At 39.6% G+C, this 20684-nt stretch overlaps 1 protein-coding gene across 1 annotated transcript in view; it reads left to right on the top strand.

The window, feature by feature from the left end:
- focad (focadhesin) overlaps nt 1-20684 on the top strand; it is a 45969-nt gene that overhangs the window by 13586 nt on the left and 11699 nt on the right. Inside the window, exons 8-29 of the mRNA XM_062444804.1 lie at nt 127-214; nt 1294-1487; nt 2290-2550; nt 7545-7649; nt 7926-8027; nt 8113-8240; nt 9629-9755; nt 9981-10115; nt 11580-11630; nt 11968-12051; nt 12967-13105; nt 13427-13615; nt 13870-13991; nt 14082-14174; nt 15841-15929; nt 16927-16968; nt 17100-17208; nt 17321-17437; nt 18080-18318; nt 18418-18507; nt 19521-19668; nt 19785-19904. Of these exons, the coding sequence (XP_062300788.1) occupies nt 127-214; nt 1294-1487; nt 2290-2550; nt 7545-7649; nt 7926-8027; nt 8113-8240; nt 9629-9755; nt 9981-10115; nt 11580-11630; nt 11968-12051; nt 12967-13105; nt 13427-13615; nt 13870-13991; nt 14082-14174; nt 15841-15929; nt 16927-16968; nt 17100-17208; nt 17321-17437; nt 18080-18318; nt 18418-18507; nt 19521-19668; nt 19785-19904 (2772 nt within the window). The remainder of the gene's footprint in view (nt 1-126; nt 215-1293; nt 1488-2289; nt 2551-7544; nt 7650-7925; nt 8028-8112; nt 8241-9628; nt 9756-9980; nt 10116-11579; nt 11631-11967; nt 12052-12966; nt 13106-13426; nt 13616-13869; nt 13992-14081; nt 14175-15840; nt 15930-16926; nt 16969-17099; nt 17209-17320; nt 17438-18079; nt 18319-18417; nt 18508-19520; nt 19669-19784; nt 19905-20684) is intronic.

The following is a 20684-nucleotide window of genomic DNA, read 5'->3' as shown; positions in this document are numbered from 1 at the left end:
CCAATAAGATTTTAGATCATCATTTTCTTTGCAAATTCATCTGAATGTGTTATTTATTTAGGATCATATAACCAGCATCAGGACACACAATAGTACTATATGTGTATTAACACTGTGTGCTTGCAGGAGCTGCCATTGGACGAGCTGCTGATGGGCGTGGCCTTGCTCCTGCTTGAGGCTCCTGCAGCTCAGCAGACCAGCCTGCTCAGTTTAGGTAGGAAAAAAAAAAGAAGAAATAACCTGTAAAATTATAATGTTATTTTTTACACTTCAGCTTTTTATTGTGTGTCCCAAAATGTCAAACTCTGCCTTTAAGACATTATAAAACAACACCATCGCCAATCGTTTGTTTAAGACATACTGAAGACTTAATAGGTCCCCTGGTGGAAAAATGATTGGTGCAGACACCGGTAAATCACCTGGCTGAAATCCTGACCTACAGATGAAACCATTTTTTATATCACCGTGCTCTGAGCAGATTAAAATCACATCATCCTATAAAAGGCCTGCTGCAGGGGAAACAAACCCAAGGCCAAACACTCCATATCATCTTCTCCAGCTTCTGCAAATCAGCTCATTAAGAGTATTTCATCTCTAATTGGTTTGTGTAATGAATATCATAACAAGCCATGATGTTAGACTCGTTATGGGTTATTATGATATTGTGCATGAAAATGTTCATAGATAGATAGATAGACCCTTCCGACTTCGGTGACCCTCTGACTTTTCCTCTAGCACCACTAGACCTGCCACGATAACTACTTTCATTGGACGATATATATCGTCTCAGAAATAATCGCGATAAACGATAATATTGTCATTTGAAGATCATTTTATACCACTGATATAATGATGATATAATACCATTATAAAGGGGGGTGGGGGTGGGATTGGAGAGCGGGTGCTAACCTTGTGTAAAAACACAGACTGTCATTAACAAACTTAATAAGGAAACTAAAAAACATGATGATAAGTCTAAACTTCTAGAACTCTCTACCTCCCAAACAAAGAATATCACTCAGTTGCCGCTGTCAACTCCCCTTACAGTCAAGATAGCGGTGAAGACAGGTATTTATTCATCTCGTATCATGCATAACTTTAGTGGATTATATCATGTTGGGGATGGAATTCATCTGCAGATGCTCCTGGTTCAAAATGATACCAAACTTTTCTATAAATGTCAGTTTTGAGCCATGACAAGTTCTTGATTATATCCTTTTGTTATCCTACTTCACATTCTAATCCCTAAAATGATTTATTTTATCTTTTTCTCCCCTTTCTGTCCAAATAAAGCTTTGAGTTTAGTCCCAGAGCAGGCTGAGCTTTGTCCCTGGTTGAGTCCAGTCCTGGTTCTTCCTGTGCTGCAGCTCCTGTCCTGTTCAGGTCTCACTGAGCCGCTGTCTGACCAGAGGACACACAACCAGAACCACAACCTGGCCCACAGCCTGCTACGCTGCATCAGCAGACACACGGATAAACCCAGCCAGGTAGCACTTCAGACACTGGGCATCCATCACTTTGTCCCAAGCTGATTTTATTTGCTGTCTTATATGCATATGCACAATAAAGAAGATTGCACAGCCTGTTTTATAGTATAAGTGATTGTTTTAGGGATGTTATTTATTAGAGGATCTCATAACTGCAAATTATATTCTGGCATCCTGAATATTCTTGGTATTTAAGTCATGACGTACAGTCCCAGAGAGCTGTATAGTTGGTCCACTAGTAGTAAATAATGCCTTCCATAATAATGATGTCATAAAAGAGGAGCATCGCTGTCAAAGGTCTCTTGAACTACACTTCTTCAGATTAACAGTGTTTGTTAAATAATCCCATCAGAAAGGAGGTCATGTGACTTTACTGGTAGAAGTACACTAGTGAAAAACACCTCTGAAACTTTAGCTGTAAGCACTGTCATTCTCTTCACTGCAGTGCACCACAGTGGCTCTATGTACTACAGCCTGACTGATACTGGATTTTTTTGGGCCGATGCCGATACCAATATTAAGGAATATCGATATATGAGCCGATAATCTTATATATACAGAATATTTACATTAACATACATAAACACTAATGTGGTTACCAAGTACTTGTGACAATAATATGTAATACAGGCTGTGATATTTAACAGTGTAAGAATAAACTTAATTTTTTATAAAATGACATCAGTGCTCAAAGATCAAAAATAGTTCAATACATGCTAGAATAACAGAATACAGAAGAATATAATAAGTGATATGCACTTCATCTTTTAGTCACTTCATCTTCTTCTCTCCTTCCACCCAGTCTGGCGTACCGTTGGCCCTGCCTCTCACTTCCTGGTACAGTGAGCTCAGCGTGGCTCTGTCCGTACTCCGCAAAGTGGCGGGCGATCGCGCGGCGGCCGCCGATTGGTTGCTGTCGGTCCGCTCGGCCCTGTCGTCCAGCCAGCGCCTGCCCTCCACCCTCGTCCTCGTCGTGACCCATCTCATCATCACGGGTCGAGAAGACGTCTGCCAGCTGGCTCTGAACGCGGGTCAGGCCGTGGCTGCGGCCGACCCCTGCCAGGTAGATAATCCACAGCGCTCAGTTCTACACAAAGGAGCTCTCGGGGGGAAAAGCTTTTATTTCCATGTGAGCTTTAAATAAATGACACACACTTGAATATTTGAGTAAGGTTAAAAACTGAAATATGTACATTTCATCCTTGAGGCAAAACAAGCAATGCCTCAAAGTGTTAGAATTGGGTCTCCTTCTTCAGAGCAGGTAGGTGAAGATTAAACAAAATATACCTATATTTGGAGACAACTTTTCTTAGAATATTCTATAAAATATACATTCACAAAAAAATAATACATGTAAACAGCACCGAAACCTGTGCATTTTCAAAGAGGAATTGGTATTCATATAAATGCCAAGGTTCAAGTAGTAGCCAGCACAGTCAAATAACAGCTAGTTACTAATAGGTCAGATAGTAAATGAAGTATAATGAACATTACCACAATGTCATATACTCACCAGACATACTCTTTAACAGAAAACCTGTTTTTGTACACTAATTATTTACAAATGTACAAATTAACTAACCCAATAGGTCTTAAAGGGGACGTATTCTGCACGTATCCAGGTCTGTATTTATATTCTGGGGCTCTACTGGAATATCTTTGCATCATATATGGTTAAAAGAAACCTCCTCATTTATCTCATACTGGTCCTTTATGCAGCTACCTGAGTTCAGCCTCTGTCTGAAACAGGCCGGTTTAGCCAGATAGCACCAGAGGCTAACTTCTATTTGTTCTTCTTTACTCGAAATTCTGTTAAACTTCTACAATACATCTGTACATGTAGGAGCTGGAATCAATTGTTGGACATTGTTAATAACCCATGGAGCAACTTTAGCAAAACATTTAGCAACCAAAGTCTATGGAATGATTGGCCATTTTGGACCTCCTGGTTTTTAGGAGGAAGTAGAGGTCATTTTGTAAACTAAGTAAGCAAAGCTCTGGTTTCTGCCTTGCAGAGAGAACTTTTACATACCTTAACCTCAAGTTTTTGAACTTTGACCATGTTTAAAATAGATATACGACATCATACCAGTATAAAAATAACAGAAAATCACAAAACAGCATATTACGTCCCCTTTAAAAACTGCAGTATAGCATAACTAACATAAAGGTAAACAGTGAAGAAGTTATGAATTTTCATTAACTGTCTCCAAATATAAACCTGTTGTAGTCGGCTGCCATATGAGAATTTTCAATATATAAGCTAGTAGGCGAGCTGAAATATGTCCTCTGGAGAGCAAGATCTGATTTTTTTTGAAAGAAAAGTTCCACTCTAACAACACTGGAGAAAAGAAAGTGTGGGCCTCCAGGCAGTAGTTGTAGATAATGATGTTCTTTATGGTCGGTGGTGTTTATGGTTCGTCTGCAGAGCGTCTGGCAGACTCTGGGAGATGTTGGGACCACCACATGGCACTAAACATCAGTTATGTTTGTCTTGCACACAATTCCACCAATACAAGGCTTAACTTATGACTGCCTGTCTAATAACACATTCACTCAGGTGATAAAGTGCCATTCCATGACAGAAGATTCCAGGGAGCTACATCTGATTTTTTCACCCACACCATCATTAATATCATACCACCTCTTTCTCTCAGAGCCTATAGCTCCACCTGACAATACAATTATTTGTAGAACATGCAAATAATTAATATTAAAAACCATTTTCACTTTAGTCTGTCAAAGTGTTTTCTTTTATCCCGCCACTAGGGGTCACCAAAGTAAGAAATGTTCCAATTCTCTTCTAAAACCTGCCTACAGAGCTTCTCATTGGTTTCTTTATTTGTCTAATTGGGTTCAACAATGAGGAGAACACCGGATTTATTTAAATAAGCAAATTGGAGATGTTGGATGGATGTTGGAGCAGTGCTAATGGTTCAGTTATGCTTAAAAAGAACAGAATTTTATTTTGTATGTGTCAGTCATACAAGGCATTTACAGTGTTGTATACGTTCGTACAGATGAAAAGTTCTTCACACTTGATTTTTGTAGACTACTGAAAAGAAATTAACTCTACAGCTGCCCGAAAAGAAGGATATCAAACTAAAACCCAGAGCTCTACCATGGAAAACGGCCAACATTAATGTGCAGTATGACATGTGGTCAGTCAACGGCTGCTATGCTTGAATGGATGATTTCATTTACGATATACAGATATTTTTGTGAATCTTTGACTTTGAACAGTGACGGAACCTGCCTTCAGTTTCTGGCTCTTCTGCTGCTTCATAAAGAGATGTTAAAACTGACAGACTTCCCTCTGACCCTCTGGGACTGCAAATGGAGTCACTCTAGCTCCAGAAAGATGAAGTGAAATATCACACGGTGTTACAGGCTGCTCATTACTCGGGCTCGTTAGACGCCTCCGAGTATTCCCCCGCTGCTCTAATTGCTCCCAGAGTGCTACTTGCGCCGGTCGTTTCATGCGTTGGTAGAAGGTTATTGGCATATTTGAATCGGCTGGATTTCCCTCCTCGCTGTAGCCCATCACCTCACATCTGCCTGCATGCAGTCACAAAACACCCCAAACACTTTATAGATTAGCATTCGGATTCAGCTCACAATGTGTGCAGATGCAAAGGTGCAACATATATTTATTGAATTGAAATGGAAGGATGTTTAATTGATTGAAGGTGATAGTTAGGGTCAACAGCAGACACTACAGGGGTACACTGAAAGCATACACTCCAGTAAGTTGAAGGAAAATCTCCTGTGTGCCTCTGTGCCCCTCCCTCCTCATTTCAAGCCATGCAGGTAAAGGGGTTGCTATGCAACAGCCAAGGTGCAGGGCAGCAGTAAGTGCTTTATGTTAATCAAAGCCTGTTCCACTGCAGAGCTGTTGCTGACCACAGTCCAAGGACTCTGACTACTTCCTATTTGTGACCTCAGCACCCAGGGGAGTGATAAACTGTTAACCCTGCATTGTCCTTCATTCCACTCACTAACCTGATTCCATAAAGCTTGACCAGAGTGGATGTGGTTAGAAATGAGACGGGAGCTCAGATGCTGATGTCTGTGGGTCATATCATTAGGGGGAAAGAGAGGTGGGGCAGCCTTGAACCTGTACTGTCACCACAGCTCACCCTGCTGGGGTTTGTGCATATGTACAGATATGCATCTCTATAGCAACTTACTTACTGAATTTTATTGAAAAAACATCAAGAACGTGAAGCGCATTTTTATTTTGATGCATTTTTCTCATTTTTTTTCTCAGTAGCACTTTCCTTTAAGTCCTCCTATTAAAAATTAACAAGCAGTATACAAACATATTAATCACTGGTTTATAACACATAATGTAATTATAAGCAGATATAAGGACATTTTAAGTGTTGACTAAGTTACTACTTCTCCTATGTATATTAGTACATCTGTGTTTTTTAACTGTTTATATATTGCTTTTGAATGCTAAATAGGGGGACTTACAGTAAAGTGTTTTTATAAATACAGTTAAGTTAAACTACAAGACTCCTCTGCTACATTGACGATAAACTTGGGAGATAGACTCCTTCAAATGTGACTGACGTGTGCCTGAGGAGCATCGCCTCTTCAGAATCTTCCCTCCCCTGTCAAAACTCTGTCCATCTTCTTCTTCCCTGTCTGAATCAATCTGACTAGCCTGAACCCTGTCATAGCAGAGAGAGCACATGTGGAGATCATCACATTAATGATCTAGTTCTACTCCAGCAATTAATGGTGTCATTACAGCAACACCTGTGTTTGACAAGTTATATGCTGCCTTCTGAATAGCTTAGTACATACTGCAACTACCCCTTACAAAGTATGTACTGTTGCATGCAGTATGCATTCAATTGGGACACATTGCTTTATCTGCCATTGACGTTCTGTTATTGCCCTGGCATCTATCTTAGCACTGTCGATGTCTCTGTGCTGTCTTGGTGGCTCAGTCCATGTGATGAATCTTCAGCTAAGCTAAGGGATTGTGGGTCCAAACAGCCAGAAGAACATGTTGGCTTACTGCAAAATGTGACCAGATGTAGTAGGAAATCCTGTTACTTTTGGCATACTGTATTTGACATACTATGTTTTGAGACATACTAAAAATCGTCTTCTGGCATACTAAATAGTATGGTAGTATGGGTATCAGAACACAACCACAATGTCCAGAATGGATAGTCAGTTTTTTCCCTGGTAATGTGCACCTCTCCTTTAATGACATAAATCTAGTTAAGCACAAGGACATTGTGGATGAGGAAAATAGGAAATACATATCCATGCTAAAACCAAAAAACTAGCAAAACTATTTTAACAGATCATCTCATATTAACTGATTGGAGGTTATGGGAGAAGTATAAATCTGTATTTGTTTTTATACTACAACTCAAGTAATGTATGACCCTTCAGATTTGTTTGGTGTTCATAATTCAAATTACATTGCAGCAGATCTGATCTGGAATTGCATTTGTTTTCAAAATGTACTCTTATTACTGCACAGTATATAGTATAGCTTGTTTGTTTGGTTTTAACCCTATGTTATCACGTTAGATGTAATTACGATATTTTAACACTGATCAACAGAAAAAAAAATACTTGATGACAGAGTGAAGTGTACAAATTGATCTAAATTAAAGGCACTATGTGTAGAATTTGAAAATGGTTATCTTTAGTGCCCCCCAGTGGCAGAAGTTAGTATCCCTTTAAAATAAACTGTGACGGACTGAGATGAATGAGCTGAAAGCAATACATGGTCTGCTCTAAATTTCAAGTTTTTGTACAAACAGCATCTGAGTCATTTGTAAGTTGCTGCAATCACGTTAAAACTTTACCCACCAGGGCGTTAAGTACAAATATATAATACAAGATGAATGATTGCAGAAGTATTAGCCTCCTTTAGTAGGGCACTTTAAATTGTGTGGAGGTTTGAAAACTGACTTCATGTTAAATATTTCAGTATCTGGAAATCCCAACATACAAAACTACTACAGGAAATAAGAGGTGACTTCATCCAGTTTCCTTCAGCCAGTCTCACATGTGTGTCTGCAGGTCCCTTCCCTCCTTCCTGTTCTGTTGTTCAAGCTGGGGAAGGAAAAGAATCCAGATCTGGCTCATGCTGTGCTCAACTGCCTGCCAAACCTCGGGACTCATAAGGTAGTGAACACCTCTGATGAAATATAACATGAAATACAACCCATCTCCGATGCACTCCAGCGCATAACTCCATTAATTCAATTCACGCATCCTTTCTGAAGAGTGTGTTTGTGATTGTAATTGAATCATAATTCATGTTCTGAATATTAAAGAAGAAGAAGAATCTATGTGCGAGTGCATACTTTGCTCTGACTCATAGTCAGGTTTGTGAGACTAGGCAGAGAGCTGATGTTAGGAATATTTTAACTATATTAACCCTGTGCTTTGATGTTGCAGCTCTGTGTCCCCATGGTGCTGCAGACTCTCCACATGCTGGCCAGCACCCCCAAGCTGAAAGCAGTGGCAATGCGCCTGATGACTGCTCTGTGGAAGAAACAGGTCTGTCCGTCTACCCTTCGTCCGAATGTATCCTCTTCCTGTGTTGTCCTCTCTTTCTCAACCCACACTTGTTTCTTTGTGTAAGGACCGAGTTTACCCCGAGCTGCAGCGTCTGCTGGGTCAGAAGGACAGCAGGGTGGTGGTGGGGAGGGACGCCCAGTGGGAGCAGATTCTGGCCAGGGCCGCCTGCCTCAGGGACATCTGCAGAGAGAGGTCAGACCACCTCTTGTTAGGGGGCCTAAGGGTTCGACTGGTTGAGTGCACTTGGGAGTAACGATGGATTGGGTATCACCTCACATATGTTTATTCTTTCTTTGAAAGATCAGTGGACAAAAATTGCCACATTGTGTAACCGTTCTATTAGAAGAAAATACCTCCAATAACATTTGTTGGCTTCGTGTCCTGTAGGAGGCTTGTTGAACCATCACTTTGGTTCCTTCAGACTGAAATATCTTGACAACTATTTAATGAATTGCAGTGACATTTTGTTGACATTCATGTTCCCCAAGGATATGTTTAAGTAACTGTGAAAAACCTCTGACTAACGCCACCAGGAGGTCAAAATGTTCGCTTATGCTCTTCTGCACATAATTTGGTACACATATTGATGGTTCCCAGAGGATAAATTGTAATAACTTTGATCCTCTGACCTTTCATCTAGCACCATCATCAGTTTTAATTTGTCCAATATCTGCTAAACTAATGACGCCAGCCTCGGCTAATTAGCAAACATTAGCATGGTAACACGCTAAACCAACATAGTAAACATGGTAAACATTTCACTTGTTGAACAATAACATGCTAGCATCGTCATTGTGAGCATGTTAGTATATGCTGGTGTTAGCATTTAGCTCAAGTTCAGCCTCATGGAGCTGCTAGCATTGCTGTAAAGTCAAAGTCCTGTTCTATGTTTGGCACTAGGGGAGGGAATCACCAGAGGTTATACAATATTATTGCGATTTTAAATATATTGCGATATGGTGCGATCTATTTTGCAATTCATTATTCTTTTTTCAACTGCAAATTATGTCCCCAAAGGAAAACTTCCTCCTGCACGCTGACTGTCACCTCTGCTGACCTCATCAGAAAACAGACTAGAGCCACCTAGTGGACTGAAAAAGCAGTTGATTTAATTATTCTAGTACCATTTGCAATTTATATAATAAAAGATCGATACTTGGTGTCCCTGAATCGATACAATATTGCCACGCAAAATATCGCGATGCTATGCTGTATCGATTTACCCCCCCCACCCCCATTTGGCACCATGATTTGTTTGGTTGAATTCTCACAAATTTTAATGTAAAATCTTTATCTTAAATATATACCTGTATAAAAGCTTTAACCCTGAACCAACAGCTGAGCCTGTTTTCAACTTTGATTCTACGATAAGCCCATCACACCTCTTATTAGAATATAACATATGTGTACATGTTTTGTATGTTAAAAAGGTTCAGTTGTCTTTTAAGCTTTCATATAAAGTAAATGGAGACTGCCATTAGTCTCTGCTCTTTGACCTTATTACACAATTCTAAAGGTACAGTATGTTTTCCTTCCATAACCTGACACTGTGTAGTATTTGATTTGTGTGTGTGTTCCAGGCCTTACCAGCATGGAGGTGACATGTTGGCAGCCATTACACTCACTCTGAACCAGTGCACTAAACCAGACCTGGCAAGCCCTGCTGCTCTCGCCCTGCAAGGATTACAAGAGCTGTGTCGGGCAGAGGTCAGACACACACACACACACACACACACTCTCATTAATTAAATTTTTCTTTTGCATATGGACCAGAGCATCATAGGCAATTGTTGCCATATTCAGTACATAACTGCATTAATTTTTGAGTAAAAAAAAAAAAAAAAAAAAAGTTAGTAATTAAAACAAGCTTTATTTATATAGCAGCTTTCCTGTCTCATGTTTTTACTGAGTTTCATGAGGTTTGTTTTACAGGTAGTGGACATCGTGTCAACATGGAGAAGTCTTGGGCCCGGGCTCAGCTGTGACTCCCGTCCACTGATGGTCAAAGCTATAGCTGAGCTTCTGGCTCTGGTTCCCACACTCACTGTCACATCAGAGGAGTACCAGGTACCATGATCTGTCATGAAAGGTTCTGTGTGATGCAGTAAGAGCTTTGTGTGGCTTTTATAACATGGGAGGTTAAGACAGTATTAACAGGAGAAACGATGGTGGGGGGGGGGGGGGGGTCATTCAATTGAGTGTGGAAAAAAAGAAAGAATATTGAAAATTAAATAACCTGCAAAAGAAATTAAAAAAAATTAAAATTCCTAATTGTGTTAAAACCCTGTGCTGATATCTATCAGTTTTAGCCTCTTTAAATGTCTGCATTAAATATTAGAGAAATAAAGCCAATATTTGGAGAATTTGATAATGTCCTAAGCTGGCGCCCCCTAGTGGTAGCATAAATAGAGACACTGCAACAGAAAAACAACGTCATCTTTCTACAGACATAAACCATCACAATAAATACAATCACATATAGATGTGGGGGCTATAAATACATAATGAACCATGATCTTTAAGATGTCGTTCTTAAACATCCAAGGCGTCAACACAAAATGTCACATTTTGGTGGCAGTCTGTCAAAATTCAGAGAGCTGCATTATAAATGAAGCCATTCAGCCACAGGCATGGTAATACTTCAGGTTGAGGTTTTGTCCAAGACTTTGATTTATGATGAAATTCATGCAAAATGAATAACATCCCCTTCAGCTGGGTTTTAGCATGCTAACATGCTAAAACTACGATGGTGAACATGGTAAACATCAGCATGTTGGCATTTATTACCACTGTGACAAAGTGCAGGCTTACAGAGCTGCTAGCATGAGTGTAGACTCTCAATCTTTTTGACAAACAGGTTCCAAAGAATGTTTTGACACCAATTTGGTCTCTATACATTTGAGTACATTTTGTCTACAACCACCCTCATAGGAGCAGGTGGCTGCTGTAAAACATTTGAATGTACATTGCACAGTGGACCTTTGCTTTACATTTGTCTTTTTTGTGACTTCATTTCTTCCTCTATTTCCTACCTTGCAAATGTCACATCTGCATATTTGACAGTTTGGGCAGTAGAATGATATTTAGCTACAATTTGTGGTTATAATCATACTAATTAGACTTTAAAGTCACAAGAGAGGAGCTTTTCTCTAAGCTGGGAGCTGGATACACATGAAGTCATTTTCTTTGTGAATCCAGGAGCATCTGAAAAGTCTTAACAGAAAAAACTAAATTAGAAACAAACAAAAGGAATGAATGCTCCACAGCCTCTAATGCTACAGATTATGTGGTTGTTTGCTTTCTGATAATCACAGTGAGACCGCTTCACAAATTCCAAGTCCTTTAGCTGCTGGTGATGAATATTTTAACTTGCAGTTATCACTGGCCAAATGGAAAAACAGCTTATCTTTTAATGTGCCTTGAATCTTTTTTTTAATATATGATGGTACTTTTAATATGAAAGCAGACTTAGCTGGCAGAAAGTTTCTGTTGCTGTAAAAACTAATTTTTATCTGTCTTTTGTTTCCCCAGAAACTAAAAGAGGAGGTGGTCAGCTTCCTCTGGAATTATGCTGTGAGCAAGGTCTGTGCACTGAAGATGTGTGTGTGTGTGTGTGTGTGTGTGTGTGTGTGTGTGTGTGTGTGTGTGTGTGTGTGTGTGTGTGTGTGTGTGTGTGTGTGTGTGTGTGTGTGTGTGTGTGTGTGTGTGTGTGTGTGTGTGTGTGTGTGTGTGTGTGTGTGTGTGTGTGTGTGCGTGCCTGCTGAACATAACAAAATGTTAGACTCACTGTATGAACTTTATACCCCAAAATTTATACAAGCCATATAATTTGACTTGAGGGTGATTCTGAGTGTTTAGAGTGTTGAATGTCAAAAAATAAAAGAGGCTTTTGTTTGTGTGCATGTGTTTGTTGTAACAGGATCCAGAGGTGGCCAGCTGTGGCTACAGGGCTTTGGCAGATTTTCCTGAAGTGGTCCACAAAATAACTCTGCTTCCTGAAGCTGTAAGTATCCTACTCCTACTTTCTTAACAGTCTTAAGAGAACATCTTTTCTCCATACCCAGCTTAAATTACCTGCATCTCAATCCAAAAAATCTGGCAAATTGATATGAGGAAAAGGGAAATTTCAATTTAATATCATCTGTATTACAATAAAAAAGTGTTTCAAAAGTGTTTTCATTGGTGGGCCATTAATCAATGCGGTGGAAACGCATGTTTATATGTTTATTTCTTCTCATTCATTTAAGAATAAAACAGATATACAACACTGTCAAGGATTGTATCTAAAAGGAAAATGGCATCAACACAGCATCTCTCTTTCCACTGCCAAAAGTTGTTGAATTCATGTCTTAAACTTTGATTTCTGGAAGGTTTATTGGATTTGAGGTAGTATGACAGTTTTAATGCCTGATGTAACAATGATATATGACAATAACTGGGATTCGCAGGAGCATTGGGTTTATTTTGTTAATTGCAGATTTTTGATAAATGATGTTAAAGTTTTGACATAAACTATGAAAGTCAGAATTTTCATCAGAGGGTCAATATTATTGCTGCAGGGCAAAATTTGTCCCACAGGTCACTATTTGCCTACCTCTTAGGGTATTAAAAATATGTTAGAGAAATCTTTTCAACCTTGTCCGTGTCTACTCATCATTACTTCTAGTAAATTGCAAGGGGCCTAATATTGATCCTTGTGGGACACCTCAAATCTACCAGGATGATATGATATGAACCAGCTGTAAGCAGAACCATCAAAGCTTTTTTAAACAAAATGTTTTAATGAATGGTTTCAAGACAGATCAACAAACAGTGCAACACAGATTAGATTTAGGTCAATTTGTAGATAATATTACATACATTTAGTCTCATAGATTTATAGTCAGCTCAGATTTTTCTCTCCCCTCTCTGCTGATAGGCCAGGCCGGCTATAAAGCTTCCTGAACAGGAGGAGGATGAAGACGCGCAGGAGAAAGAGGAAGAGGAGAAGGATCTCTCCGTCCCTGGTTCATCATATGTGAAGCTGCTGGCTCTCACATCTTTACCAGTTCTACAAGGTAAGATACAGTCACACCGAGGTCAAACGCCATGTGTCATACATGGGTGAATGTCTGGCACAGGGATAAAGGCAGTTGCATACCATGTACACTATGTACCCGACTTGAATCCTCAGTCATGGTGCTGCCAACCTGGCCAGACTCCCCATGAAATATGGTTCATGTGTTCATGGTGGGAAGCCAGTGAGGGATCACTTCAGCTTGGGTTAATTCATGTCTTACTTAACAGTTTTTAGAGGTTGAATTAAAACAACGTCAGTCCTACGTAGTTATGTAACTCCTCCTTACGAAACGTTCGTCTTTCTTCTCTTTCCTCCTCAGCTTTCGAGCTCTTCCTGACATCACTGGTGAAGCAGGAGATGAGCAAGATGCCACGGGGGGTGTACTTCTCTGCCCTGAGGGGGGGAAACCTGCGTTCAGACCAGGGTAAAACAGTGGCAGGAATCCCATCATTCATGCTGAAGACCTACGAGAAAAACAAGCAGCCTGGGCTGAAGCCTGGACTAGCAGGTGATTCAAGTCATCCCTAACCCTAACCCTACCTCTAAATATCATATTGTACAGTCATTCTTATTATTATGTTTCGTTTTTTGGATATTTTGACAGGAAACTGATGTAAAGATTTTGTTTAGTGCTTGTGAAATGCTCTAAACTCTCATTTCTGCATGCACAAGTTTTAATACTTCAGTGATGTTTCTACGTTGTTTATAGATGATTTTGTGTGTGTGTGTTTGTGTGTGTGTGTGTGTGTGTGTGTGTTGTAGCTGGACTGCTGCTCTGTTACGAGCTTCCCGTGCAGACGGACCGCGACGGCAAACCGATCGATCGCTTCCTCGTCAGCCGCAGCCGCAGCTACCAGCAGAATCTGACAGCGCTCATCCATGAAGTACGTCTCAGACTGTCCTCCCTCTGTCCCCTCACTCACACTTTTAACCGCTGAAATAATATTAATAGCGTTCTTTTTTTTGGCGTGTAGGTGAACATTCAGCCATCCGAATGGCACCGTGCTCTCCTGCTGCCTCAGGCCTGGAGGGGTTTCATGAGCCGAGCTTTCCATGCTGCCCTACAGGTTTGTAACCCTGGCAACAAATACAGTAGATTAGTAGGTTAGGATATGTATTGAAAGGTTAATCAATACTACATGTGCTTCTAAAATGGAAAAGTCCTTCAGGCACTGTTAAGCAGAGAAAGGAGAGGAGGTATATTAAAAAGACAGTTTTGACCTCACAGGACCTAGACCTCGTTCCATAATTGAAAATTGACCAGAGCTGATCCTGTTACATCATTTAAACAGACCCACTGAGGCAAATTAAAAAATCAAATACATTTCCCTTTAAACTATTTCTTCAAATATCATTGCACCAGTTACTGTACCAGAAAGACTGGTTGTCATTTAGACACATTGTAAATAGTTACCAAACTGTTACAGCTGCTTTAGTTTATGACAGACAATACAAAGCTTATACAAGATATATAGATATAGATATACAAGATTACATACTGTATATGGGTCAGTGACAAATAAAAGTTGGCAAGATGAGCAATTAAAAATATCTTATAAATAGTTTTAAAATCAGCATCAGGTTATATAGTAGTAGTATAGTATACTAGTATAGTATTTTTGTTGGTTTTATGTAATTTGAAATGATATTTGCACCATTTTTTTACCAAAAGTAAGACTGAATGCTCCTGAAAATGTCAAATGGTAACCACAAAAGAATGATAAATATTACATATTTTATCCACCTACAGTGTATTTAAGTGGACTTATTATACATTTAAAAAATGTAAATGATCCTGATTGACATGATTCCCCAGATTAAATGTAATATTTAGAACAATTGTATTCCATTACCTTTATTTAATATAAAAAGTTATTATGTAAGATCATGCCAAACTAGTGATATGGTGTTTTTATGGTTACACCACTTAGACATTTTTGCCATAATCCTGAGTCCACAAAAAAAGAATGTATGCAAGTTATCCATACGTTTATTTTCACATTTTAACTCCTTTAAATTTGACTAAACCACATGGACACAAAAAATAGGTCATTGACACACATATGTATGGAAGTCTATGTCCGGCAATATTATAAATTAAATCATTTTCTGTTTCTGTTTGCACAGTGTATGACAAATTAATATTAGAAAATTAAATTCTAATGTTTTCCAAAATGAAGCATTGTCATAATAATAATCAAATATGAAGTCAAAAGAATATATGAACCTGTAAAAAAAAAACTATTCCCCAACCTGCTGCCAGATGTATGTACTTCTATTTAGCATCATCTCTCTAGAGCAGGAATGTCCAAACTATTCCATAAAGGTTCATGTGGCTGCAGGTTTTCATTCCAACCAAGCAGGATCACACCAGGCTTGACTCATTAAATCAACTGATCTCAGTCTTCAGACAGTTGATTGGTCAAATCGTGTTCTCTTGATTGGTTGGAACAAAAACCTGCAGCCACATGACCCTTTATGGAATAGTTTGGACATGCCTGGTCTAGAGAGTGTGTGTATATACAGCAGTCTAGCAGTTGGTGGGTTTGGTGGGGTTCATGTGTTATATCCCACATGGAAAAGAGTCCTTGAAGCATCCTGCTTTGGTCATTTTTGTTTAATTTTCTTAACAAACAAGCTAAAATCCAGATATATATGGTGAATAGAGGCATTTTAAGTACTGGTCCAAATGATTTATATTACTCATGTTTTACCTTGTGATTTTGTGTTCAGGGTCGACGTGCTGATCTGGAAATGCAGCAGAAACAAGGCAAAGAGAACCCACAGGAGCTGCAGTACAAACAGCACTGTGCCTGGTTGTGGTGAGAATTATAGAGGTGTTTCAGAGATGATGCTGATAAAGTTTAAAATATTAGTCAAGTAAGTTATATATGGAGGTATAACAAAATTAAAACAGGAACATGTGCCAGGCGCTGGTGCTGTATATGGTAATACAATAACAAAGATTACAGGATGAAGGATTCAGCATAGTAGTGTACAGTGATTCATATTCGTATTACAAGAAGGCATTAAGTCAGACACTCAGGATTATAACCTTTTTATCAGATATGACACATGTGTTATCATGCACCTCAGGACATTATTAAAAATGATTGTGTCACAGCCTTGGTATGACATCATAATTACAGCTTCAGCAGCAGTATAAGAAATGAAATAAAGGCAAGTGTACAATACCGATTATTATACAGTGCAGTAGCATCAAATGGTTCACGTTTCTAATTAGAACAGTTAATAAAATGTATTACCCAAGTATGTTACAAATCACAAGCATATAAATATAAATAATGAAGGGGAAACTAAGCACTAGAGTCACATGGTGCATGCTGCAACCTAATGAGAGGAACAATGTCATTCTAAAAGTTAGAATATCAAAAAATCAACAGGTTGAATTAAAATATGAGTATTGGCTTTATCGTTTATATTTATTGAACCCTAATACACACACTAATATACACACACACACACACACACACACACACACACACACACACACACACACACAGAAGGACACAGCAGGTCACACATCTTACTAGAGCAAACATCTGCTGTAACAGCCAGGTGACTGATGAAAGGACTATGTGTGTGTGTGTGTGTGTGTGTGTGTGTGTGTGTGTGTGTGTGTGTGTGTGTGTGTGTGTGTGTGTGTGTGTGTGTGTGTGTGTGTGTGAGTGTGTGTGTATATATAAATGTATGTAGTTGTGTCTTTTCACACAGTGATGACCCACTCACATTACTGTTTCATCCTGTCTCCCTCATCTTTATTTTTTCTCTCCATCTTTTTCTTCTCATCCGTCTCAGGGCCAGAGATCAGCTGACAGATGTCATCAAAGCTGCCACAAAGTGAGTCCCCTACATCTGATCGCTACATATTAGATTCAAAAGAACTGAACTGTTGAGGAACTGTGTAATTTGCACTTTCATACAAAAGCACTAGTCAGTATTAACTTTTATATGTACTGTGTGGTGTTCAGGGACAGTCCTGTTGTTCAGGGAAACTCCATCCTGGCTCTGAGTGGCCTGGCTGCTGCCCTCGCCAAATATGAGAGCAACCTGCCTGCTGATAATGACGGCAGCCTCGGGGTAAGATACTCATCCTCCACATTTCACTGCTGTGGACAGTATAACTTAAGGTTTACAACAGCTTAATGTAGTAAAACCCTAACAGACATTCTCTACTGACTTCCTGCTGTAGGCTGGACCAGAGTTTGTACCTACAGCCAGCTGGTTGGCCATGGTGCTGGACACCCTGCTCAGCATCATCAGCAGCAGCTACAAGGCCAGGGGACAAGTTTTCCCATGGTTCCTACATGTAAGTCTTATCTGGTATCATTGTTCTGCGTTGTCTTTGTCTGTCCTAATGAATAAATGCTAAATAAATACTCATGTATGCACAGTAGGTCACATTAGGAATCTGGTCGGTCCACTCAAATCCTTTTTAGGTTCCAGGTTTCAACATGTATGGATGTATTTGAATTTCTGTTTTGAGTAAAGAAGGAACAAAAGAAGTGAAATTCTACTACTAAAGTTGGTTTACACAGCCTCTACAACTGGTGGAAGCCTAATGTTAAAGGACAGGTTCAAGTTTTAAGTTCTTAATACAATACTGTTGTGCTAATATCTATGTGGAAATGGTCAAATTCCTACTTTCCATTTTGACCCTGAAGCTATTCTCTGGGAACTCCACTGTAAAAAATGAGGGACAAAATCCACAGCCAAGGCAACCAGCAATAGGAATATAAATGTTATCATATTTTTAATCATAAATAAAAGATTTAAATAAAAGATTTAAAAGATGACACTGAGTCATTTAATGAGTCTCAAACTCCTGCAGGAAGAACAGAGCAGTACCTTCTCCTCCCTCACTAATGTGTGAATGAATAATGAGATCATCTGCTGTACTGGTTCAGTCTGCAGAGTTAATAACTCTCGTCCAACACCTCCTTCCTCTCAGCGCTCCTACTCAGGTGAGAACACAGCCAGTGCCATCGCTCGCTCCTGTGCCAGCCTGGCTCTGTCCCTGCTGGTCCCCGTCCTGGTGGTGTGGCAACGGGACGGCCTGGTTCAGGTCCTGTCGGCGCTGAAGGCCGGTCTACCGGGCTCTCCCACCGCGGACGACTCCCAGGCCGTCCAGTTCCACTCCGGCCTGGCGCTGGGCATGGTGCTGTCCAGCCTGCACCACCAGCGGCTCAGGTATGTTGGTGTAGCACTGATTGAAACACAGGAAGCTGTTCCTGAGCTGAGATCCTGTATATAACACATCACTGACCGTGCTCTCCACCTTTCACACAGTGACGTCTCTGCTCAGAAGGATGCTGATCTGCTCCTCAGCTCTCTGGACGCTCTGGAAAAATGCTCCTTCAACCCAGATCTGGAATACAAGTCAGTGCTGCATCCTCACACATGATGATATGATTTACTAACGTCTAACTAGTGACAATACACCGTGTGGTATACACCAGCGGTTCCCAAACTGGTGGGTCATAATATCTCCAATTTACACTGTGATCAGGGTTTCTGCAGGTGAAAGCATTACTGCCTGCTGTAAACATTAATGTTAGATATAAAAGGCTGTCAGCAGATGTGACTCAGCTATAAACTGAAAGTGTAATGTATGAGTCAGCACCATCACTACTGCAGCCACAGTAACTTTAGAAAAGGTGCATGGACTTTGTAGTTGTATTAATTCATCATTTTTCATTGATTCCAGGAATAGGTCACATTCATTTAATTGATTATATGACACGGGGATTATTATTTTATACTACTAGGAGGTACTGAAAAAGTAGTTCTGATGGTTTTCAGTCATACTTTAATAACTCGGCTGGTAAGATGATGAAACAGGTGTTCAATAACATTTTACAGAGTATTAAAAAAGACTTAAAAGTCTTAAATTTAACTTGAACCTGCAGGTGATAGATTGATAGAAAGTTGAAAGGGCAACACAGCAGTTGTGGAGGAAATAGTGTTCTGTGACTTCATGTGTATGGGAATATTTGACACCTTTACACCTAAACACTGGTATATAATATTCTATATAATTGCACACTATACAGTATTAGGCTCAATTCAGCACATGTGGTGAATATAACAATTTCTATACTTTTCACCACTTATGTATAAATAAACAGTTATGTGTAAACGCTATATGTTCTGTAGTAGGGCTTTGGTGATATGGGCAGAATCAAATATCACGATATTTTTGACCAAATACCTCGATATCGATATTTTGACAATATTGTAGGGATGATTATCTTTGCTTTTACAAAATATTAATGCACCTAGATCTATACCGATGTATTTCCCTAGCCCTATTCTGTAGATAGAATAACCAGTTTTGGTTATTGTCTAACATTTAGTGGTCCTTGTCCTCCTTCTTGTTTCTCCTCCCTCAGTACTGGCTGTATGTTGGGTCTGGGTTTGGTGCTGGCGGCTCTCTGCAGCAGTGGACAGGTGGAACAACACGTCCACGTCACCCAAACTCTGGACAAACTGCTGACTAACCTGCAGGACAGCAGCGGGCAGGGACGCATGATGCAGGAGGTAAAAACTGCCTCATACGACACAACACAACACTGAAAATCTTAATAACCACAGCTTCCAATAGTGGGACAGTATCTTAAGGTGTGTTCTGTCCTCGAATATGTCAACCTGTGCAGGTCCTGGCGTACTCTGTGGCGTGTGTGGGCGTCTCAGCCTTCAGCGGAGGCATCGTAGACGCCGCGAAGGCCGAAGAGGTCATGAACACTCTGCGCACCCTGACGGAGGAGAGCCAGCAGGTCAGCAGGAGAGTGTGTGATGAGGGACAGCAGTGTGTTTATGTGTACCCTTAGCAAAAAGTAGTATACTTGAAATTCATTTTGTATGCTTGAGTGTAAGTATAAGTATAGCAAGTATACTACGGACCATGTACTTGTAGTGTACTAGAAAGTATAATAATTTAATACCTCTTCAGACTAAATTGGAAAGTTTTTAAGTTAATAAAAGTATAATTTAAGTTTACTTTATAAGGTCATTTTAAGTTTATAAAAGTACACTTTCAAGTATACAACAAGTACACTCATCTATATACTACTAGTGTACTAGGTATATACTTCTAGTCCACATTTTAGTTTATTAAAGTATACTTAAAGTATAGCACAAGTCCACTCTTCTATATACTGCCATTGTACTAGTTCTATACTATATGATGTTGAACATATAAGTTTATAACAGGGGTAATACCTCAAAGCTAAAGTGTGTAGTGAAAAACATTTTTATTCTGCTAAATGAAATGTAAGCACGAGTCAATGACTTGACTTTATTCTGTACTTGGATCCAGATATACTAAGTATTAGTACTTTGTGGCAGAAAGAAGTCAAAAGTATACTAAAGTACAAGTAGAAGCTTTAGTATTAAAGTATAAGTGTAAGTCTTAGTATTAATGTACTTAGTCTTAGACTTTTCTTTATACGTTTCAGTATAAGCCAAGTATACTTCACTATACTATTCTTAACCCTCATGTCGTCCTCCTCCCGGGACCCGTTTGTTTTGACTGTTCCTTCTTTCTTCCTTTCCTT

The sequence above is a fragment of the Scomber scombrus genome, chromosome 23 (genome assembly GCF_963691925.1).
Source record: "Scomber scombrus chromosome 23, fScoSco1.1, whole genome shotgun sequence".
NCBI lineage: Eukaryota > Metazoa > Chordata > Actinopteri > Scombriformes > Scombridae > Scomber > Scomber scombrus.
This window is presented reverse-complemented; position numbering and strand designations above follow the sequence as displayed.